The sequence below is a fragment of the Anopheles coluzzii genome, chromosome 2 (genome assembly GCF_943734685.1).
Source record: "Anopheles coluzzii chromosome 2, AcolN3, whole genome shotgun sequence".
NCBI classification, from domain to species: Eukaryota; Metazoa; Arthropoda; class Insecta; order Diptera; family Culicidae; genus Anopheles; species Anopheles coluzzii.
In genome coordinates this window covers 26842515-26866856 of record NC_064670.1, presented here as the reverse complement: position 1 = coordinate 26866856, position 24342 = coordinate 26842515, and the positions used below count along the sequence as shown (strand labels likewise).

At 45.5% G+C, this 24342-nt stretch overlaps 3 protein-coding genes across 6 annotated transcripts; 2 read left to right on the top strand and 1 right to left on the bottom strand.

Annotated features, from left to right (window-relative positions):
* Positions 1-5632: 5632 nt before the first annotated feature.
* Positions 5633-24235, bottom strand: LOC120949277 (protein NASP homolog). 3 transcript variants are annotated; one of them, XM_040366482.2, is made up of 4 exons: positions 24027-24235; positions 6827-7737; positions 6457-6731; positions 5633-6380 (listed from the first exon to the last, which is right to left on the bottom strand). In XM_040366482.2, exons 2-4 carry the CDS (start codon positions 7650-7652, stop codon positions 6099-6101), a joined length of 1383 nt encoding a protein of 460 aa, XP_040222416.2. In that variant the 5' UTR covers positions 7653-7737; positions 24027-24235; the 3' UTR covers positions 5633-6098. The 3 variants fall into 3 exon arrangements, with proteins under 3 accessions (XP_040222416.2, XP_040222418.2, XP_040222417.2); XM_040366484.2 differs by lacking the exon at positions 24027-24235 and adding an exon at positions 8636-8867; XM_040366483.2 differs by lacking the exon at positions 24027-24235 and adding an exon at positions 8444-8607.
* Positions 16140-17648, top strand: LOC120952788 (mucin-5AC-like). The gene is made up of 4 exons (XM_049607254.1): positions 16140-16180; positions 16569-16583; positions 16680-17578; positions 17635-17648. The coding sequence occupies exons 1-4, from the start codon at positions 16140-16142 to the stop codon at positions 17646-17648; spliced, it is 969 nt and encodes a 322-aa protein (XP_049463211.1).
* Positions 16663-23960, top strand: LOC120949276 (uncharacterized). Of its 2 annotated transcripts, none has more exons than XM_040366481.2 (4): positions 16663-18034; positions 18109-18405; positions 20324-20461; positions 21367-23960. In XM_040366481.2, exons 1-4 carry the CDS (start codon positions 17683-17685, stop codon positions 21639-21641), a joined length of 1062 nt encoding a protein of 353 aa, XP_040222415.2. In that variant the 5' UTR covers positions 16663-17682; the 3' UTR covers positions 21642-23960. The 2 variants fall into 2 exon arrangements, with proteins under 2 accessions (XP_040222415.2, XP_040222413.2); XM_040366479.2 differs by having other exon boundaries at positions 18109-18438.
* Positions 24236-24342: the final 107 nt, after the last annotated feature.

The window sequence follows — 24342 nt, the reverse complement described above, 5'->3', positions numbered from 1 at the left end:
TTCCCACCTTCCCGATACGTTCAACTCCAAAACAAGGGAGCATGCAGGCTACTATGGTACAATTGCACAGTTATGCAGGCCATATATATTCCCCTCTCTCTATTCCTCTCCTCCTCCCTCTATTTCTTTTTCTCTTTATTTCTCTCTCTCTCTCTCTCGGGAGGCGGAAAATTAAACGGAAAATGTTCTACCAAGTGCAAGTTTTCATCCGTCCGTCTGTTTTGGGGCATTAAGTTAAGCTTCAGATGCATTGTGGGTAGATGTAATTATCGATGATTGTACTGATCGGCTAGTATCAAGGTACCAAGGTTTTTTGAGAACTCTGGGACAACATAAGGAGCACTTTATGTAAGTCTTATCCAAACGGCAAAGTTGGTTAATGAAATAATGTAAATTAATAGACATTATTGTGATATGATTATTAATCCATTTAAATGCATGTAGTCAAATGAATGAATGATGTCCATTTAACCTCAATTTAAATGAATGAATGTTGTCACAAGTCATTATATTGGCTATACGAAAATAATACCAATGAAATAGGAGAAGTCAATTAGATTTTGAAGTAGTTTTTTTTTCAAATTATTTAGATTGTTCTGGCAATATAGGAATTTTGCTCAGATGCAAGAGCATAGTGAAAAAAATCAAAATAAAGAACATCCTCTTTAGGTATCTTCAAGATACTCCTTTACTCTAAAAACATCAAACAAACGATTTAAAAAATTGCAATCCACTCATAAAAGTGCCCCCCCCCCCCCCCCCCTACACGGGCAAAAGCGAGCTCATCAAATGGTAACAACATCGGAGAGTAACAACGGACAGTAACAAAAGGCATTGGATGAACCACAACAAAAGCTTACCCCTACAGCGAGAAGAATACGCTCATAAATCGTCCCAAGAACTTTCTCTACCATCAGCATCGTTTTTACGAGCCCTCAGCAACGCCAGCCAGGAAGCGGAGCAAATACAGACAACACTTGCGCTGTTGTTTTACATTGTTCAGTAGGAACCCCCGTACGGTGGTTGATTTTGGAGCTTGTACTACACACAGGATTAACGAGAAAGGGAGCTACAAATCCCAATTATTCTTAACCTACATTTTCCACACGAACTAACCAGGCCCTTTTTCGGGCGTTCACCACGCGGTCGAAGGCTGCTGCCGCTGCTTTCGGCGTCGTGTTTTGCCGGTCTTTTGGGGCCAGTTGTTTGGGGGATAAAATATTTTGACAAAGCCATTTTCGGGATGCCATTCGCGGGCATGCATGCAGTGCAGCCCCCTTAGCGGATGCATGCAGAACGGATCAAACGACCGGTGGGGATGAGTTCGAGCGCTTCACGCTTGAACTGGTTTCTTTAGAGTTCAACCTTAGCACACTCACACATAAATACCTAGCAGGGGAAATAAAGAGGGTTAAAGGGTTGTAAAAGGGAGAGCTTAACGAAAACGGTGCACACACACAAAAAAGGTAGTCGAACGAAAAGAAAGAAAAAAGTGGGAAAAAAGGGAAACCGACTTCGCACAGCACCGCACCTGGAAGGACGCACCGTTCTGTTCCTGTCGAACTTCTCGAACACCGGCAAGGCAATGCGGCGCTCTCTCTCTCTCTCGTTTACTGTTCGTGTGTTCTCCTCCTTCAGGCTTCCTCTGCACGCTACGGAATGGTGCAAAAGATTTAAATAAATTTGTCTGTCAAATAAATTAACCATCGAGGCGCGCAAACGATGTCCAGTAATCAGACATCAGGCCAATGGAAAGGGCCCACCGTCTCAGGACGAATCAGGCGAAATGATCGCAAAAGCGGGCGAATATGATGATAGAGAGCTTATTCGTATTTTTTTTTAACTTTGTTCGAAAAACGGGAAAGGATGGCAAGATCCTTGAGCACATTGTTGATGGGAGTATATGGAAACGGCAGTGGAAGCACAATTTAAGAGGAGAAAGTTACACTTTTTTTGGCCGTACCACGCCCCGGAGGAAGGATAATGAGCGTTGCCAGTGGTAAACGTTTCATGTTCGCTACCATAGATGGACGGTTAAGATGGTCCCTTCCAGTAATGAATACCATTCCGAGGAAGTTACCTCATAAATAAGCATTTCGAAATAATAATTTAATGATTCGAAGCTGTTTTGTTTACGATCTTTTGTTGTTCAAAAATCTTAAATAAATACTTAAATCCCGAAAGATCATGCGACACAAGTAGCCCAGCCCCGGATGTCACCGGAGTAAGCGTCCTTAAGCCCTTACTTTACATCGCTCAATCAGACCAGTCCGATGTATGTCATCACTCATCCAGCGATGCGTATGTTGTTACATTGACTTTAAACCATTTTTTCTCAACTCTTTCTTTGCATTACTGATGGCCACCTTGTAACGGATATGACCTCTTTCTCGTTGCTGACGATGGCGGGCCAATGATACCAACGTTCTGTGTGTGTGTGCTGTTTTATCCCTTCATGAAATCTGCGACCCAATCCAACCGATTCGCCAAGACACCAAAAAAACAAGCTTCAATTTTGATCAATCGGTTCCGCTTAACGAGCCCCCGAAGGGCGCGCTCCGTGTTTTGCTGTGCTTATCGATATGGCGAAGGAAGGTTAAAGATGCCACAGACAGACTCCATCACCACTTATGACCTTCTTCTCAACCGCAGGGCGCACCAATATCAAACACACACACCGGTGCGGAGTGGTGCGAAAAACGACGAATCACTCCAAACTGGCAGGAGTTTAAATGTCATAATTAATGAAACCTTATCGGGTTCAGTTTCGCGAGCGTGTCTTACGCGCGCCAAGGATGGTAATTTTAAGGTAAGACACGATGATCGCGGTACTACGGGCGGTGCGCATCCAGCGGGAGGGGGCAATTGATTTATTGCATGTTACGGAGCAATTTGTATCACACCTTTTGCAGCCGGGTTTGCACACCGAAAGCGTAGCGTGAACTTTAACGGCTTGGGAATCCTTTTTAAACAGCAAGTTAAATTAATTGGACAGGCGATTTTAGGCGAGAAAGCAACAAAGGCGGTAAGTTAAAAATTAAAACAAAAATGAAATCATCGAATAAATAAATTTAACCCCAAACACTACTACGAGTTAATCAAACGCAAACAACTGCAGCGTTGTTATTAATCTTGCTTCGGTACAATGCCAAACAAGAATCGATTTTTGGAAATGTACCGTTCTTAACAATTGATAGCGTGTATCACGTTAATTTAGCAAAACCATCTACCCCCTTCTCACCCCCATTGGCTTCTTGGTGTTGGTGTCAGTGGCCGTGCCCGGTGAAGCCCGGGAGCGGCCAATTTATTTTAATGACTTCCAATTTCATGCAATACGTAGCCCAATGCTGCTTAAATTGAAACGCGATCGCAGGCCAAAATTGCACACCGTTCACCACGGCTCCTGGGGAAAAGAATAACGAACAATAATTTCGTGGCTCCGGTATCAACATTTCGTTTATTTTCAGCTTGTCTCAAAGCTTGTTTCCGAAATTAGAGAAATAATTCATTAAATCAAGAATGATTGCTGTTGGTGGAATACAAAAAAAACCCGTTGGAGGAGAGAATTTCCATGTTCTTACAAATGGAACTGATCATTCTAACAGTAACCCTGTCGTTTAAAATGCTTAAAATCTCCTTAATTCTCTTTATTTTATTAAGAATATCTATCCAAAATTAACGAGAAGAAAAATAATTTTAAGAGCCATTCAATTACCCTCATAATGCCACAAAACGATCGTACAGTTATACTGATCGACGCTTGAATTGTAACGATAATTGCTTAACAGCCGTCTTTAAAATGACCCCCCCCCTACAGTATAAATGATCTTTCCACAAACTGCTAATTACTTCCGACACCGTTTCACCGTAAACTCGAGCACTTATTAATAACCGACACCCCCAGCACTGCCCGGTTCAATAAAAACAACAATGCCACACGACGACGCGCTGTAATCGCTTTAACCCAAAAAATTGTCTCCACCCATAAAACCGTTCGCGCCAAAACAGTGCGGACACACCGAGAGCTGAGGGGGAGACCTCTCTCAGCGGTATGTAATTACACGTAACACTTACCCCCCACGAGGGGAAGGGACGAGGTTAAACGCGTTAAAGGAAAAACAAAACTCGCTCCCACGACCGCAACAGCAGCAGCAGCAACCGCAGCGTTACTGATCGGTGCCGCGAAACGCCGGATGAAATTACACTCTCCAGTCCACATCACACACACACACACACAGGGTGTGGGGGTAAAGGGTAAGGAGGAAATGACACCAAATGGCCAATCAATCAACGAGAGAAAAGCTTTCCCCCATCTCCCCGCTTCTTCTTCTTCTTTGGCTCAACAACCGATGTCGGTCAAGGCCTGCCTGTACCCACTTGTGGGCTTGGCTTTCAGTGACTAATTTATTCCCCCCCATAGCAGGATAGTCAGTCCTACGTATGGCGGCACGGTCTATTTGGGGATTGAACCCATGACGGGCATGTTGTTAAGTCGTACGAGTTGACGACTGTACTACGAGACCGATCTCCCCGCTACGTTCCCTTAAAAAGTACGGGAAACAAAGCACCAAATGCACCCACTGCCAAACCCGTGGAACTACCCGTGGGGGGGGGGGGGGGGGGTTTGTCATCCCGAAGACACACGCCGGCGCGACCCTGAACTCTAAACGCAGCAGCGGACCAGCCGACCGACCACCGGTAACCCAAATGAGAGGGGGAGGGGGGGAATTGAGGCGTAAGATGCTACGCGGGATTCACCGTTTTCACCAATCAACCGTAATGCGACAACAACAAAGGCGGATGTTTTCACCCCTCCCGTTTTGCTTTGGCGCTGCGGTGTTGCGCCCATCATGCTGCTGCGGCGTCGCACCCGTGGAAAACGAAAGGGAAATGAACGATGGTGGTGTAGAAGCGAAAGTTTTTTTTTTCGAGCAGAATACGTCTCACAGGCGGCTGGCCCGTGTGAGCTTCCGCCATCGCCAAACTACCACACCCGGCATCCGAATGACACTAAACGGTGTTCCATTATCGTTAATTTTCCTCGGCAACTGACAAAACGACCGCATTTCGCTTCCCTCCTGCTGTCTCCGACCACGAATACGTTTACCGCTCCCCCTCCCCCACCCCCCTTCTTGCTCTGCTGTGCCCTTATCGGATATGCAGTGATCGTCAACATCCGACTGTTGCCCTTACTTCTCTATCTCTATCTCTTTCTCTCTCGCTCCACTATGTAAAGTGATCTGTAAGTGCACGTGGAAAAGGGTTCGGTGGTGTGCTGCACTTACGCACTTTTACTTGTTGTTATGCATGTTGCAATTGCAATTCATCTTCCTCCAGTGCGGTTTTCTGTGGGGTTCACCTTTTAAACGATCACTCTTAGTTTCGATACTGCTACTGATGCTGATGGCGATGATTTAAACTTGTGTCGCCCTTACCTCACAAACACGAGTGTGAAGAAAAGAAAGTGAAATGGTCGCCGTATAGCACACATACAGGATAACAATAGTATTGTGAAATTAATTTAATTTTAATATGAAATTTTATCAATAAATTACGTAGCTAAACACGATTGTGATGAATTTGTCATAGTGGAGGTACAGCACAAACATGCTTAATAAAATTAGTACAAATGTTAAAAAATAAATTCCACAGTTTCCTTACTTTTATTTCCGAGAATAACGTGTTACAATACAGAAGCCAGTTCAATATGCTCAAGAACAAATGCTAGGAATGCCGGTTGTTCAAATTCTTACCACGAGCGTACCGCTCTTGAGACAGTGTTTGGAATAATGTTAACGAATAATTTAAAATAAAGAAAAAGAAGAGTGCATTCAGAGGCCTTGCTGATGCTGATGTGATACGCGCCGCCTTCGAGAGCAAGGTCGCAAGAGAACCAAAAGTACAAAAACAAATGAAGAACTTAAAACGTAAAATCAATGGATTGTCGCAAATGTGGTACGGTGTGTAAGTACGAGAACGAAACATGAGCTCCACACACACACACACACTACTACACACACACTCTTAACACTCTTAAAACGTACACGGTATTTGCTGCTCCAGGTTCTGTCTGTGTGTTGATGTATGCGATGATGTCCTTACGTACTTGTGTTGTGTGTCGCTGCATTATCCGCTTCGGAAGCCGTCTTCTTGGCCGGCGATCCTTCCACTTCCATGCTGGCGCTGTCGGGCTTTTTTCGCTTGATCAGGTGCGAAATGTCGGTCGCCGGCTTGGCCGCCAACTTTGAAGTGGAACCGTTGCTGCTGGAACTACCGCCGGCGGACGATGTACCGGCACCGTTGTTCAGATCCTTGCCATTCGTGTCCACCTCACCGGAAACGATGATCTTCGAGAGCTCGCGCTTGACGTCTTCGATGGGCTGTATAAGCAAAATTCCATAAATAAAACACACTCCAATGGGTTTCCGCTCGAAAGCGAATGTGAAGTTGCCATACCGTTTTCATCGCCTCTTCGACGTCGGCAATCTTTTCCAAAATCTCCTGCTTCATCTGCTCCAGATCCTGGATGGTTTCCTTAATATCATCGGTCTGCTCCTTCGCCTTTTCCTCCTCTACCACCTTTTCCAGCTCGGTTACGGCGCCCTTGAACGAGTTGATGGACTCTTCAAACTCGCGCTCCATCATGTAGCACAGCCCAACCTTATAGTTCACCTCGGCCAGCAGACGCAGATCGGGTTGTTTGGTTTTCTGGTAAATTTCCAGTGCTTTCACTGAAAGAAGGACGAACAATGTGGTTACATGCTTCATCACACCACACAATTGAAACATATAAGCATGCAAAAGGGAAGGTTTCCCTCCTACTTACCGTAATCTTTGATCGCTTCTTTGAAGAAACTGTTTTCGAACGAGATGCCTGCCAGTTCCGTGTAGCATTCGGGAAGATTTTCGTAGCCCTTATCACCCTGCTGCTGGAAGATGTGTACCGCCAGTTCTAGGATTTCCCACGCGACCTGCAAGTTGTCCGCGTTGTCCTCCTGCACGCTCGTATCACCGTTCGAGGTGGAGGGACCCGGCTGTGGCTCGCCATTAGCGTCCGACGAAGTGCTGCTAACGCCAGCTTCTGCCTTAGCTTCCACTTTATCTTCTGTTGTTGATGATTCACCATCCTTTTCTTTCTCCTGTTCTTTCTCCTTGTCCCCCTCCTTTTCTTTTTCCTTTTCCCCCTCCTTTTCTGTAGCACTACTCTCCACCGAGGCAGCTTCGTCCTTCGTATCCATTGCCTCACCGTCACCGTCTTTTTCCTTTTCTGCACTTTCTTCTCCCGCTTTCTCCTCCTTACCGCCCTCAGCAGCAGCAGCCGCAGCTCCTTCTTCTTCTTCGCCACCTTCCTCGCCCTCCTCGTCCTCCTCGTCGTCCTCGTCTACCTCTTCGCCATCGTCGGCCGCCGCGATCAGGTTGTTCTCATCTTTCCCGAGGGCAATCAGTGATTTTGCATACATTAGATACGGCAACCCCAGCTCTTCCGCGTTCGGCCCGTACAGCTCGGAGTAGATGGAGCAGCAAGCGCTCAGATCGTCGGCCGCATCCGCGTACTGTTTCATGCAATAGTTTCGGCTGCCGCGACCGAACAGTTCCTTCGCTTCGTTAACTTTCTCCTCCTTCGTCACAAGGGTTTCCGACTTTTCTGCCATGGCGCTTGATTACTACAACTATATCACTGTATGGTGTAGGAGTTAGGGGATGATCACAAGTGCAAGCTTTACGCTATCGTAGGTGCTGTAAATATAATTAGGAAAAAATAATATAAAAAACCATCGTCAAACCTAATCGACTATGATTAAAAGAAAATTATACCGAGGATTATTTCTTCCCCTAATTCAATGCATTTTATATTAGCACACAATTACTCTAAGGAACTCCCTAAATAAGTCTATCAACAAGTCCTCTAATCAACCCGGCAATTCTCACAGGAATCATGTGAATGGAAAATGGCATTTAGCACTTTCTTCCATCGAAAACAGCATCAAGTCATGCGTGTAAACTGTTGCACATCCCCGCGGCTATAAATAGACCATTGTCGGAGGGCAGTGGGTGCGAATAAACACGTATCGACCATCGATGGTTGTTACATCGGCCGTCGAACGTGTCCAACCCGCGCAGTTAAGGTGCGGTGGTGAATAATTCATACAACATGTACTACACACTTTAACATTTTTCCTCGATCGACATATAACATACTGGTTGTCTGGTGCGATTTTCGCTGTGTATGTGCCGCTTTCCTCAAAACATTACTGAACCGTGCCATGAAACACATAGCTTTGGGGATATATAAAACGTTACATTTGATGCTTGTTGTACTTTACCTAAAATAACTCAAATTATGAACAGATTCTTACCCAACATACGGATATTAAATATAGCTAGACACGTCAAAACCAAGGCAAACGACCTATCCTGATTGACGCATACCCTCCTCTCTTACCTACATCACACGCACCGGCGCTGTTATTAGAATACGCCGGGAACCTTCTTCTGTCTACTGACTAAATCCGGATCCCTCAAAAAAAGAAACAACAACCGGAGCTAGATGGTTCTAGTGTCAAACGATAGTGCAAACAAAACTCTGCATTAACAATGAACGTCAAAGTCGAGTGAGCGGTTAACTTGTCCGTACCCTTGTCCGTGTGTCGCGGGTTTTTCCGTACACTATCGGTGCCCAGTAATATACACACACACGCGTATTGATTTTCTCCACACCAAGTGCGCAAGCTTTCCCAGCCAAGCCAACGCTCAAACAACAACACAACACCAGCCGAGAAAAGGGATACTTCGAGCGCGCCTTCGCTTTGTCTATTACACAGAGTGTGCTGCCGTCTGGTACACACTACTATACCAGTGCGAAGGAAAATGAAATGGAGGAAAAGCTTCAACGCAAAAACAAAACACAAAAGCACACAAAAATAATAGAGAGCTGTGTATATAGTAGTACACAGAGGGAGAGAGAACAACATCGAAAGGACCTCTAGAAAACTCCTCTACAGATGAGAGGAAAAGTGTAATACATTCTCATAACAAACATTGGCGCGTTTGTGTGTGAGTGTATTTTGCACTTGGGAAAACTCTTCAGGATCCACTTGAAACGTTAGCTTCCTTTGATTGTTCTCCTGATGACTCTCTCTCCTCTCCGTGTGTTTGCCCATCTGCTCCTTTCGAACAGTTTTATTCTCTCTCTCTCTCTCCCTCTCTCTCTCTCGCACATGTACACTCTCTGTTTGGTAATTCTCACCGAAGGAAAAACGGAGCTATCCATGCATTCGGTGCATGGTCGGCGAAGAAAGTTCACAGTTCAAGCGCCAACACGTAGCGCAACGTACGCGCGTGCCGTGACAACACTCCAGGGGTGAACATACACACACACACAAACACACACGCACACAATGACAGAAAGGCAAAACTAGTGTCCTAAACCAGAGTACATCATCGAAATCACATCGAAGTGAATCATTCAAAATAAAAAAAAAAACCAAACTGAAGCTCTACACCACCCCCAAACACGAATCGGCGGCGCACTTTAACCCCCGCCGCGTGCCAGAGGTCAATCGGTGTGCTTTTACACAGACGAATCGAGTACACGCCACAGTATCAACAAAGTAGAGTATCTACATATCTGCTCCATTGCTGTGTGTAAGCCTCGTTTGTTCAAGTTAATGCCTTTAATGCTTGTAGTAGATTTTCGATGAGAAGGACATTTCGAGACCACAAGAGCTGTGTATTGCATCTTTTTCTTTGGAAGATGTGATAGAAGTACTATGAAAAAGGCCATAAAAATCAGAATTTCGTGGGATAAGTAGAAAGACGAGTGTGTTACGTTATGGTTCCTGTGGGAATAATGTGACACGGTACAAAGTGCTGGATAAACTTTTGTGTAAAAAGTGCAATAAAGTAAGAATAAAAATAAGTGTGGTAGCGGGCATGTCAGAGTTTGTCGGCCAAAGCTCTTCTTGCGTGCACTGTGTGTGTGTATATAGAGTAAATCTCGGTGTGTTACTTAATCAAATGCATACGTAATCAGGTCGCCCAGCTCAAGCTCTAACGCCTCTACTATTAGTGAAAGTGTGTGTGTGCCCATGTGTGTGCCTTTGCGTTCGGTGTGTACTGTGCATTTCTAGTCGGATTGCACTGTCGATCCCTTTGTATACATTAAAATTTGCATTTTTTTGTATTTACATGCAACGACAACAAGACGTAAAAGAAACAAGCAAAAGTCCTACACTGCTGCTGAGTAATAAATGTAAATATATGGTGTATTTTATCCTCAACCTCATCTCACAGCAGCGGTGTATGTGTGAATGTCGCATCTTTACGAGACACTTCTTTCCCTTCGCCAAATTCCAATGACCCGTCGACGACAGCACCGAAGGAAGACGACCTCAAACCCCACAACAAAAACGTCGTGTAATTCGTTTCGTTTACTTTTATGTAAATAAGCGCAACGGTTTGGCCGAATTTTGGAATGCTGCCCGCTACTTCGGTCTAAAAATCAGACAGCAAAAAACAAAAGGAAAAAAGAACGGCACAAAGGCACTAGCTAAACAGAAAAAAAAATATTCTAATCGATTTGATTGACACGCGGAAAGTGCACGGTGGTGGTGGTGGTAGAGAGGAAGCATAATTTCAACTGGCAGGATCAACCGCGGTGGTCACCAAACGCAAGCATGCTCACCAACAGTGTTTCATAGCGCTGGATATACATCAGGCTTTTGTGCACCATCAAGAGCCGAGGAGTTCCTCTCTGCCTCCCGCTCTCTCTCTCTCCGCCTGCACTAGAGTTAACGTTCCTAGCATAAGGATAATAACACCAAAGCGGCTTTTAGCAACACGAACCGTCCAAACAAGAACCAGCGGCGTACACCACCAACAATTGAGGCCAATTTTTCACTGCATCAAAGACGCAGAAGCAAGCGCGAAAAAGCACCGCCTGTGGAGGTGTATAATTGGACAATTGTACCCCCTGCACAAATGGAATTAAAATATTGCATTTAGTAGCGAGGGCGAAAATGCACAGCACACGACTCGATCTGTGATTAAATCTGTGAAATGAAGGGTTGCTTTTCATTCTAACCTAACACCAGGTACAATTGTAATGGATTACAAATAGCGTTTATTCTTTTCGTAGCTGGTTTAACAAAACTTCACCCTCATCTTAACCGAGCAATGATGTTACAGGGTTTTCCAGGGGTTCTCATAGTTATGGGACATATTTCTTGATTTTTTTCTTATAGGAAGTAAACTTCATATGATGGAAATTGGACACTATGGCATTCTATTTTGACAGGCTCCTTGGAATTTCCTATTAGATTTGTCCAACAGGCGTGCTATAGAATCCAATTCCTATTACAATAAGTTCAATTCAAGTAAGAAAGAGTCAATAAAGTGTCCCACAGCTGTAAGAACTCCTGGTAAACCCTGTAATAAGAAGTATTGTGTTTTTTAAACAGCAAAAGTGAATGTGAAAAACAGGAAAAATAAGAAATTATAAGAAAAAATATCAAATCATCCGCATACAACTTACATCACTCATCCTACAAACTTTGAATATCGAATACGACACACCTGAGAAGCACAGCACCGCGAGAAGTTTCCCAAACAACCCAGCCATACCTACTACTACAAAAAACACGTCCGCCGCCCATCAATTTCACCAGCCAGTATCGTGTGCCGTGTGTTTGAGTAAGTACAAAAAAAAAAAACAAAAAAAAAAACTGAACAAAACTTTTACTATCATCCCCTGGCACGCTTGCTTCCAGCACAGCAGCAGTCTTACCACCCACCCACCGGTCGTCGTGTAATGCGGCAGTGTTCCACCGTATAAAACTTTGGGAGCTTGTTAGCGCGCCCACAAATACAAAGCATTTGGGGGAGATTAAAGTAAAATAAAAAAGTCTCAAAAATGGTGCTCCATTTGAAAAGGACGGGCGAATTTTTGGGACAATTAATTTCTGTTCCACTTCGCGTTCGACGACCGCGCAGCATTTTTGGATTGTTCTTGGAAACAAGCACAGCACACCGAGGAGAGAGCACGCAAATTGTTTGGCCAGTAGTGCTGCTGTGGCGTGCGCTGCTGCACACTGCTGCCACGGAGGACACGGAGGCGCATAAATCAAAGCAAAACATTTCGATTTGCTGCCGCCGCTTGTTGGTCGGTCGTCCTTTCGCTTTCGACTCCGCGTGTGGTTGTGTGGGAATTCGCTTTGTATATATAGGCCCTCTGCCAGGCCTGAACATGAAAAACGCCTAACGTATAGCTTTGAGAGGATAGTGGAGTAGGTAGCAGCGGCTAACAGCAACGACGGGAGTGTCCTTTTTTCTACCTCTGGCCGACCTCATTACAATATTCATCCTAAAACCGTGGCCGTGGGTTTCTAAGGCTGATTCCGTTCCAACGCCCTAACAAGAGGTTAGTGGCCGCATGAAACGAACCCTCCCCCCCCCCCTCTTCCTCCCCCCTCACAGCAGGACAAACCCATTAAACCTTGGAATGATCGGGCGGCGGTGGTGTGTATGTGTGTGTGCGTTTGTAGGTCGTTGATTGTTACAGGTTATGATTTGGATTTGCAAACGACCAAACCATTAAGAAAACGGAACGGACTCGTCTATCATCTGGCCGGCGGGCAATGGTACATTGGGAGGGAGGTGTCTGGGTGTCGCCCGGGTGTGGTAGGTTAAGAAGGTTAGGAAGAGGACGGATAAGTGGGTGGTATTAGCGGTGGGTTATGTTTTGTGCCATAGCCACTGTCTGGTAATACATGCATAAAACACGCAACCTCTACCATCATAAAAAGAAAGCGTTTGTGACGTCGTTCCAGGTGATTCAAAGAAATCATTTAAAAATTTTGATTATTTTTAAAATGGTTTAATGGCTGTTGGAACTAATTAAAAGAGTTTAAATAAGACTCAAGAATCACCTCACGGAGAAACAGTCAAACAACAGTAAAGTGTATTGATTTAATGAACTCAACAATCACACACTACACTTACACTTGTGCCATCAAAAAGCAATTAAAAGGAGAGATAGAAAGTACGGTGAGAATGAAGAGCAAAACTTTGTCCTCAAACTCACACAGCAGCTCACTGTTTCGATACTCGAAAGCCTACACAAAAACAGGAAAGGATCCCTCTTCCGGAAAGGCGTGACCCGGTGCCTTCAAGCTGCAGCATCCGGTCGGGGTGGCCGTGAGCAGTTAAATAGAAGAACACCAAACAGACTGGCACAATATCTATTATCCTCGGTGCTATTATGGTGGGGAGCTTATGGGAAAACTTTTACCATTTTACCATTAGTGTGCCGTAAACGTTAGAGAGATTGTTACTGTGTGTATGTTTAACTACTACACCACCACTATACTATTTGCTCTCTAACACATAAGTCATTATTTTTATAGCCCTTTTACTGTTGTGTAGTGCACAAGTGTGCCCTCAGAAAACGGGTCACACACTCCAATCGATTGAGGGACGTGTTTCTGTGTGCTTAGTAGAGGTTTGTGGATAGAAGAGATACAACAAATTAACAAGTTCACAGCTTAACTACAGAGGCCCCCCTCAGTCTACTACCTGACCTGTTTGAGAATAAATTATGCATCTTTCCTGACACATGTTGAATAATTGTTTGCTCCCTTCCGGAGGAGGTTCAGAATACGAAATGAAGGTAGCACACGTGTAGAGGAGAAGGAGAGAGTACTATAAATGAGGGTATTTCTCCATTGTTCGATTAATTGTTCTAAACGGCAGGTGCAGTAAAGCCATCCAAAAATGATATCATCTTAACTACCCTTTCAATTAGTAGATCTCCATTTGACTAAAAGGAAAACCAACCATCAAACTCGTTACTCGCTCAAAAACAACAACACAAAGTGCCTTAAGACGTTTACTGAAAAACCCCTACCCGTCCCCAAACCACCGAACCGATCGCCTGTCACGGCTTATCGACAAGAAAGGCAAACCAAGCGTTTGGGACGCAAACAAAAAAGCGCAAACACTCCGCTTAATGGATTAGGGGGCGTCTATATTGGGGGCGGTTTGCGTGCACACACACACACACTCATCTCTTGACAAACAAAATCCTTTTTCCAGTGGCTCTACACCACCACCTTTCCCCGGTTGATGTATCCGAGAGGTGTATGGATTCAGTATAGAGTGACATTTACCCATTTATGGAAGCTCATCCTTAAGATGCTTCTACTCGGAGTGTAGTGTATAAAGAAAGCCTTAAGGTTGACAGTTGATCCTCCCCCCACCGTACAGAGCGGAAAGGACAGGATCATTCCGAGAAACGCGTGGGCTTAAAGTGGCCTACACGCATTTCGTTTGTGTACTGAGCTGATTGGCAGTCAGAGTGAGAGATAGAGAGCAAAGCCTCCGGCAATCCGAGCACAAGAAGATTATGCTTGCGTCCTCTAATGGCTGGTACGGGGTAATACATACTACAAAACAAATGGAACGATTTCAAGAGCATTTACTAATGGAAAGTGCTTGCCAGAAAAGCTACTTCTACTGCTTTTTGTAATGCACAACTTCCATTGTGTGCGGAGTGTGTCCTTAACGGATACGTTCCTTAACCAATGACATTTAAAATTGTTTGAAATTGTTAAAATATTCCATAATAAAACCTTTAAAACTGGACAATTAAAGCTAACTAAATTGCTTTCGCATCGTTCGACAACAATATAGCGAACTGGTAGATGGTAGATAATTAACGCACGCACACATGTAATTTTCGTCCAACATTTGACGCCACAACGTCGTCGCGTATCAACACGCAATTACAACGCGCGCAATAGCGTTTCATTGTTATGTACGATTAAACATTCGCACGAACAGTCACATGAAGCTCGCGCATATCCTGCACAACGACCCGAAGGTGGAGCGAAGGGAGGGATGGGGTTTGTCCCATTTCTCCCCCCCCATGATTTCAATTCCTCGGTGGAATGATCTCATTCCAGTCCAGTGATGATGGGTGGATGGGAGTTTACACATATATTTAATATTCGCTTAAATTACCGACCATATTTGCATGACAAACAATCTCCGGAATTGGTGGAGTCAACCCCGAAAAAAAGCGAAAAACCCACCCAGGCATGGTGGCGGTTGTCCGCGGAAAGGTCTCATACTGGAATGAATAAATAAAGCAGGTCCCTTTTTTGTTTGTGTGGTTCGAGGAAATATTGCGTCGCAGTTTCATGGGCATGAGCACATTGGAACATGAATTAAATAAGAGATCAAGAACAATATCAAATTCATTTAATACCTAGCTCATCTGATCAGATCGTGAAAAAAAGAAATAATTCAATATTGTACTATTTTACATAAAACAATTAATTATAATTTAACTATGTTCATCTCAAAACGATAAAATAATAGCTTCAATATCGTATAACTAATGATCCTCTCCTCTCTGTGGGTAAATTGTTACCTCATTTATCTTCAAATTATCCACCATCCAAGGCCTTAGAGCTCAAGGACGACTACCGTGCACCGGGGTAAGCGCGTTTAAGCGCAATCAGCCGTGCTTCACGAACCCAAGAGCCCGAAGTTCGCACTAAAAACACTAATCAAGGATTTTGATTATCTTCCCTCTGTCTCACCCTCTCCCTCTCTCTCTCTCTCTCTCTCTCTCTCTCTCTCTCTCTCTCTCTCACTTCCATCGAAATGACACGTGCCATACTTTCGCTTGAATTATATCCTACCTTCTGCACCCGAAACAATGCTTTGCGCCGTTTTGTCGCTTGCAAACACTGCGTTAATTAGGATGGATCCATCCCACTCGCAGCCGCCGCCGTCCCGTAGCGTACCACACACACAGGCTGGGGCCTTTTAAAAAGCGAGGCCCCGAGTAACGAATCGTTCTCTGCTTCTGTTAATCGACTCCCCCACGTTGGTGGTGCTGAGGGTGAAGGAGAAGGATGTGATTGTATCACAATCCCATTATCATACCAGCAGCAGCAGCACCATGCGCCTCCATCAACCGGAGATGCAGCAGGGAAGGAGTAGCTTCGTACAGCAAACTCTGGGGTCGTTCGTTTAAAGTTTACTCGCTCTGTGTTGTGACGGTGGTGGTGATGGTAGTGGTGGCATAAACCCGGCACGCTCTACATGCTTCCGATTGGAGCAGCATCGTAAAAATGTCCAGCTCGGAAGCCGGCTGGCGCCTGAACATGATAACGTACAATACACTACACGACGGAACGGTTCAAAGGGGGGGGGGGGTTCGTACAACGATGCACGTCGCTCAGATTGTTGGGTTTAGGATAAGGGATCTCATGCGAGTCAGTAGCGCCATAACTGTCAAGTAAAACGGCTAATAGAAATCCGCAGACGATGGCCAATACAAAAGCTATTTTAACGAGTGAGGGATGTAATTGGAGCACCATAGAGAAAGCAGTGCGGTGGCACATGGTCTGATTGGATTGCAAAGGCATTTGCAAATTAAAAAGTGAATTTAACGGATAAAAGGACAAACCCTCACAGTGCCGTAGCACTTCCTTCCATTTTCACTATTTGCTTCGTGAAGATCGTATGACCTCATTCTTTACTTTCTACTTCCATTGTAGGGTTCTTGCTCTGACGTAATTGCGACCAATCTCCTCGCTGGCACTGGATCCGGGCGACAAAATGAAGCGGCACGATACCGATTTATGACTCGTAAACCACGGCTCGGACAGCGGCTGCAAGTACACCGTGACGACCCGTTGCCTACCCGAAGCATCGACGATAACCACCTACACTATCATATCCACACCACCAAGGACACCGACCACAGGCCCAGCAACGTCCCCACAAGATCCACAATTGTCACCACCAACACCACCACCGACCAGCAGCATTAATTTGCCGATCACTTCTGATACACCGAACCGAACAACCTCCGAAGAACGTGCACCAGCGGCAGCAGCTCCGAACTCTTCGGACGAATCCCCACCACCACCACCATCACGCATCAGCCCCCAACAGGCGGAAGACAATAATAAGTTGGACTGCAGTGAGCGCTTCGAGCGGCGTAGAAACTCCTTTTTCGAAAGCATTCGAGCAGTAGTGGTACGTGGCACCAATAGCAGACACCAACAACAGGCAACGAACCAACTCGACACGGAAGAAGGCAGCGACGAGCTGCAATCACTGCGTGCGCCAGCAGCATCAGCTTTGCACTATCACCAACGGTCCAACGTGGATTTTGGACCCACCGACAGGACGACAGCAACGACGGCCGCCAATATTACTTCCACCGCAAACATCGCCGCCACCACCACCGCCACCATCACGTCGGCGAACAGTTACTCCCGGAATAAGTCGACCACACGCAGCTGGCCCGTGATACATCGTAACAATTCCTACTACCGCTACCAAACATCCAGTGGCAGTGGCGGCGGAAGCGGCGGTGGTGGTGGTGGTGGTGGTGGCGAAAGTGGGACTCAACAGTCCTCCTCCGCTCACCGGCGACAACCATCATCGCATCAGCACGGCTATCTACAGTACGACTACGATGCACCCCTGCTGCAGTACGGTGGCAGTGGCGGCGGCGTAAACTACTACCCGCCCAATGATACGAACAACAACACGCTGGGCAACGATTACCATCTGCTAGCGAGCGGTCACCACTACCCACCACCGCCGGACAAGTCTCCCAGCATTGACAGCTGCTACTACTATCAGCACTACAGCACCAGCATGCAGCCATCGGCGACGACCACCACCATCATGGCCACGACCAGTACGGGTCCGGGCGGCACGACGACGACGACGGCGACGGCCGGTTCCGGAGCTGCCGCACCGAATCATCAACAGACACCGTCCGGCAATGGGACGTGCTGCTCGATACCGCCACCGATCATGTTCCTCTTCCTGACGCTGCTCATGACGTCCAGTGCGACCGCGATGCTGTGCGCCGCCATCATGACCGATCACTGGGAGCACGTGTCCTGGGACCGCAACAGCCTCGATCGCATCAGCAACGAAACCGCCATCGAGCTGCACTGGTACCTGGACGGCCGGGCGGCAAAGATTCCGCTCAAGGGCAAAGGTATTTACGGCCACAGCGCCCGCGTGTGCCCTAAAAGCATTGTGAATCCATTCTCTGCCCACCCTTCCCATTAGGTTTACCGAAGCAACAACATCCTCATCATCATCAGCAGCAGCAGCAGCAGCAGCATGTTGGACAAAAGAGCGGTGGTGCAGCGACGAACCCGGTGGTGACGGATAATCGGGCCGGCGTTTTTCTCGTACCAATGAACGGTGGCATCTGGACGCTCTGTATCGATCTGACGGCGGAGGAGATCCGGGAGATGTCGAACGATGGCTTTCCGCAGGTCGATCAGTGCGTCAACTATCTGGCCGGCACGATGGAGAGCGCACAGGGCAACGATGAGGATGCGAGGGCCGATTGGCAACACAGTGAGTCCCAGGCGTCCTTACATCCGCATTTAAGTAGGTACAGCGCGACGCGCCTCATCTCTTTACTAGTCTATCTTTGCTCCTCTTCTCCTCCAATCCTACCTTTTCTGTCTTCTCCTCCTACTGTGTGTGTGTGTGAAACACCTTTGATCGTTGTCACCGGAAAGCTGCTGTGTTGCCGGTCCTTGCAGTGTGACACACAGTACTTCTTCTATTTCAATTAACCTTTAACCTTAAACATCGCACACACTCTCCTGCCATTGTCGTCAGCTTTCTCCAGCTGTTCTATTTCCATCCATTCGCCCCGGACTGGTGGATAGATAGGGTGCTATTTTCACATTATTCCTCTTTATCAACGACATTGGACATTTTAATAGGATGAGACAATCTAAATTAAATATTTCCCACCCGGTCAACCTTTAACCCTGCTATTGCGTCCTGAAGGCTGAGTCTATTTTTGCTTCAATTGGAAATATTTCTTCCACAGAGCTACACCTACTGGAAGAGTTAAAATTAATAATCTGCAGGAAATTCCTCACACGAATTGGATGATAATAAGAAGAATTCTCCAAAATCAATTCTATTTGTTCTTTGTTTTATGGTTTTCAGCTCAGTATAATGCTTGTTTAACAATTGCAAAAAAAAAAACAAAGCGTACGCTTGATCAATTAGAATAGAATCAAGCGAACGATTATGCTTTAAGCTTCAATCCAAATTTGCATTCTCTTTTTGCCCTTCAATTCAAACAAAAATCCCCCCATTTTTACTCACAGAGTTTTGCAGGAGTTCTCATAGCTGTGGGACACTTTATTGACTCTGATTTGAAATGAACTTATTGTAATAGGAATTGGATTCTAATCAAGGAATTTGACAAATCTTAAAGGAGTTTCCAGTAGGAGTTTAATTCCCACATTACGAAGTTCATTTCCTATAAGAAAGAGTCTAGAAAGTGTCCCACAACTATAAGAACCCCTGTAAAACCCCGTAAACTGTTTCCACCCTTTCATCAACGCTTTTCCGACCACAAAGATGCACCTCACCATACATAGTTTTTTCTATTGTCTTCATTTCCTCCACCCATCTCTATAACTCGTATTTCCTTCCGAACGAGCACAATTCAACCCTCACGTATCGATCGACTGGGAAGAAACACCAGCCACATCACATCAGAGCAAAAAGGCACCACACACATTTGCATTTGCCCACTCCTTCCAGTGTGTTTTGTTGCTTGGCTCTTCTATATAGGTGACTTCATATCGTCATGACTGGCAATTGCATAGCAATAATAAAAAGCACATACACACCACCTCCTCACCCTCTTCCGTTTTCTGTGCATGACCGAGTGCATAATTTACTAGCTTTTGGGTTCGAGCACAACTGAAAGAAGAAGGGTAAAGGAGGGAGAGTTCGTACAATGGCAACCAATATACATTGCAGCTGTACTGTATCGATCAGTCGCACACCGCTATCCGTCATCGGGTTGACAGACGAACGATTTGCTGAACTACTCTTAGACCCCCGGATCCCCTTTTGCCAGTCTATTCTAATAATGCTTTTTTAATCTAAAAAACGAGCTTTTCCATCCCCCCAAAGACCCTGATCGCTTTGCTTTGCGTATCATTTGAGCTGTTTCGTGCTTGTGTAGGTATCCTTTTGCAAACGAGTTCCATTCTTCATCTCTTTTCCTACTGTATTTGCTTCACTTTCTTAACACTTAAGCCTGCAACTATAATAAATCGAATGAAAAGCTATAATCACTGGAACGATTACCATAGCTTAAACTAACCCATTTTTCTCCCTCGTTCTTGGTTTCTTCCGTGTCTTTGTGTGTGTTTTATTCCTTTCCTTTGCTCTTGCCCGGACGTTGCTGCCACAATTCACGGGACTGCTGATCCCGTGGTTGATGAAACACACACAGGAATGCAGAATCTATCGATTTCCTGTTCGCTCGTGTGCCTCATCATACTCGGTAGCGCTGCCCTGGTGGGCGCTTTCGGTGTGTGCCAGCGCCAAATCAGTGCCGTACTGGTGACGGGCGTAATGTACCTGCTGGCTGGTAAGTAGTATCCCACTCTATGTCCACCCCTTCCCCCATTTTTGCCAATCCTCCTTTGGGGTGTTGCGCTCTGTAATGGATTTCACTTTCCGACAGGGATCAAAAGCTAAAAAGAGATACAATTTTCAAGCCCGTTCTCCGGTTAAGGGAGCGGGGGATTGGTTCGCATGAAAAATTCACCGCACAAAATGCTATAAAGTTTCTTCTACAAGTTTGTATTCTTTTGCCTGGGAGTCAAAAGCATACATAGACTATCCCATCCATCCCCCTGTCCACTTGGGCCACAGTGCCCACAGTGCCCTGCCGGCACGAAAGGCAATCAACACGCAATTCTCCAAGGAGCACGAAACGGAATCGATGAGATGAAGCGAATTGCTGCTGTTTAGTTTTCCTTTTCGCATCAGCTGTTCTCCCTCCCGGGGAAAACGGGTGCGAAACACACCGTCACGGAATGGTAGCAGACCCACCGGTACCAGCTATGAAGTGTATCGGTGTGTGTACGTGTGCGTTTGTCCTTCTATACGGCAACTTTGTTGCATACTTGGCTCCACACCATTGGCTACCAGTGGCCTAGACGGGTACGGGAAATAGAAAATGACAAGTTCTATTCCTTTGAGAATTCAAGGACTACAATACAAGCCGCTACGCCGCTGTCTTCTTGATGGGCAAGCAAGTCACGCAACTTACAAGTTCATTGCAAATGTAAACAGTTAGCTTCTTTACTGCGAATCCTTTCAGCTGGTAATAGTTGGAATGATGCTTTCGCAAGAACTTGAACCATGAGCTCTTATGACATGCAAATCGTTCTTCTTTTGAAGCTTTAACACAATCCTCTACAAACATCCTTTCCTTATTTAATTTCCTTCACTTTACACAACGTGATTCTTCTCTGTCTTCGCCCGCAGCGCTCTTCGCCCTGTTCACGCTGATGATAATACACTTCAAGCGGCAACAGGGCCGGCCCCTGCTCGATAGCGACTTCGACGGCACGATCGACGGTGTGGTCGCCATCAAGGGGACGGCACGGGCCGCATCGAAATTCCTGGGCGCTCGCATCTTCGTCACCGCCTGGAGCCTGGAGCTGGGCTGGGGCGGTGTCGTGCTGTGCGTCTTCACCTCCTTCCTCTGGATTCTGCTGTCGAAAATCATGCGCTTCAATCCGCTGTCGGCAATGATTTGATGATTCAAATTTAAGTTCAACAAGGTCGCCGTTTACAGTGTAACCTAGTAGTAGCAGGACCCTGCAACACGCTCAATGTGCGACCGACCGACCGACCGCCGATCTCGACCTCCCCCCTCCACGGTGCAGGACTCCAGCCAGCCAGTGCACCGATCCGGTGATGATTTCTATTGATCGAACTCAAATCGAGCTGTTCAATGTAGAATAGCTATTATGAACATGTGGGGGGGGGGGAAATGATTTCCCACGGTGTTTCCTCTCACCACCCCCCACCAGCCCCCACCAGCCAGGTTCGGTGGGGCGCATTTCTTTGTGATAACAAACTATTCCAATCATCGCACAATTCTCTCCACAATGCTTCAGCTTCGTCTTCAAACGGCGTGTGTTGAACGCACTATTATAGGATAACTTTAGGAAATGTTTCCGATGTTTTCAAACAACAACAATATATCATTGTAGTTTACACGCTTATACACTTTTTACGCGCCCTTTTACATTTTTCACACCCCCCTCACACTAATATGCCTTTTACAAGCTACTCACACTCGTTTTGCGTGATGCGTTAGAAAAGTTGTTAGAAAAGCTTCGGGATTTTCTTTAAGCCAAGCTTGGTCATTATTCTAAGCAGAGACGTTTCTTTAACGTCAAACGTAGTTTTAGGCTCTCCGCTTGCGATATACCTTTACGGAAAACGGTTAGGCGGTTAAAATTCGTTCGTTCAAAGCAACGCTTACATGTAGAAGTAATACTATTAAATAATTCCGTACCACCTATTGCGCTAATTTCTATAAAAAGAAGAAAAGAAATTGAATCAAGTATTGAAAGAGAGAAACAAGTAGAGATAGTGAAGCGAATTGAATGGTAGAGTGGTGGAGCAGGATCGAACGATATCGTACAATTTCAAACACGTTAAGAGAAAATCAAACAGATGGTGGTGGCATGGGAGGCTATGGGTGAAAAAGAACCAATTCAAATGTAAGAAATGCACAACTGCTACTCAAAAACTGTTTCGCGAACCGTTATTGTCGTCGTGGTGATCGGTAGTAATCTTGAGCTACGAACCATTGCTGGTAAAATGGTAACAAACGGAAAGGAAGCTCTATAGAGACTGTAAGCATCATCATTACACATCCTACATACAATACCCACACACATACACCATTGAAGAGGCATACGGAAAGCGAACGAACATTATTCAAAGTATTGGAAACACACACGGGATTAACTCCTATATAGGGGGGGTACATCCTTTGAATGTACAGGAAGTAATGTGTTAACGAAACTCATCTCTAATCAAATATCTTAGTGCAATGCTTTCATTGCCCGCCAGCAGCAGCATTATACTAGAATAGGAAGGACGCGTTTTACAGTTTTGGTTGTCTTTCTCTTGCTCACATGCCGCAGTTGGCAAGAACATTGCTTACACTTGACACGCAGGCTCATGTGTAGGAGCAGCTGTTTCTTGATAACGATATTGTGGTTCGACGTCTAATTCCTCCGACCCGGAAAACACAAGAGCGTGGGGATGCGCGTTCAATTCGGTGCAAACACTCCGAGCTTAAAAACAGGCATTAGGTTCACAACAAGTTTTAAACGCAACTATACAGACAGAACACATACATATATAAAATCAGAAACCAGCGACCAGAACCCGGACCGGTTCACCGGTATACAGAGCATGCGAGCATGGGAACGGCCCTATCCACCAGGGATAGAAGAACGGAAATACAATTATCGATATAGTTTATGTAAAAGCTTTGCCTTATAAAACGTAAGTGGAAACAAACAAAAAAAACCGTGGTGCGAAACCAAAAGATTCTCTATATATACAGATATATACAAGGATATTAATTATACAAAATATTAACTTCTGCGAAACTTGATGCAAAAGACAGAGAGAGAGCGCGCGCGAGGGCTTTAGGAATAAAACAGAAAAAATATAGAAGGAGAAAGAAAATATCACACCAAACGCTTCGGAGAACGGCATCGCTTCAATTCCAACACATCATATCCGAAACGGGACGGGAACGGCGCAATTGTTCAATGTCTTTTGTTCTTTGTGTGGTACATGGAACTTGATTTTGGATTCTTGAGAAAACAGTCCTCGATGCGCTGGAATCTTCCGTTCGATGAATCTTCCAATGAACCCTCTTCTTGGTGGATTGTTGCTCCGGAGAGGAAAAAAAACATACTTTCACCAATTGTCTAGCTTCTTTTCCAGCGACAACCTGTCGTTCGCCATACCAAGACCATTTTCAGCCCCTTCTTTAGATCACTTACTAAAAGAAGATGAATCAACTTAATCGGCAGCTTTATGAGCTACGGTAGAAAGCGTCAACAGATCAAACGATCTTAAGATCGGTAAGAAGATTGCAACTAACTTACCCAGTTTTAGTAAAACAGCGGAACTGAAGTCAGTTGCTGGAAAGACGACACAACACCACCAATGTACGATTTCACGAAAGTTTAACTTCTCTTCAAAATGGACACAAATCCCGTGGAAGATTAGCAGGAAACAAAGACGAAGCGTTCTGATTTTTGCCGGCTGCTCTACAACAAGATCACAAATGGCGCGCAAGAAGCGGGGAGACATGCGGTGAAACGAAACGTCAAACTTTCCATCATTCAAGCAAACAGCGGAAAATGCTCGCGGTCATGTGGCATGACACTTGGCTTTTTTCTTCAAAATTTTAAAATTTAC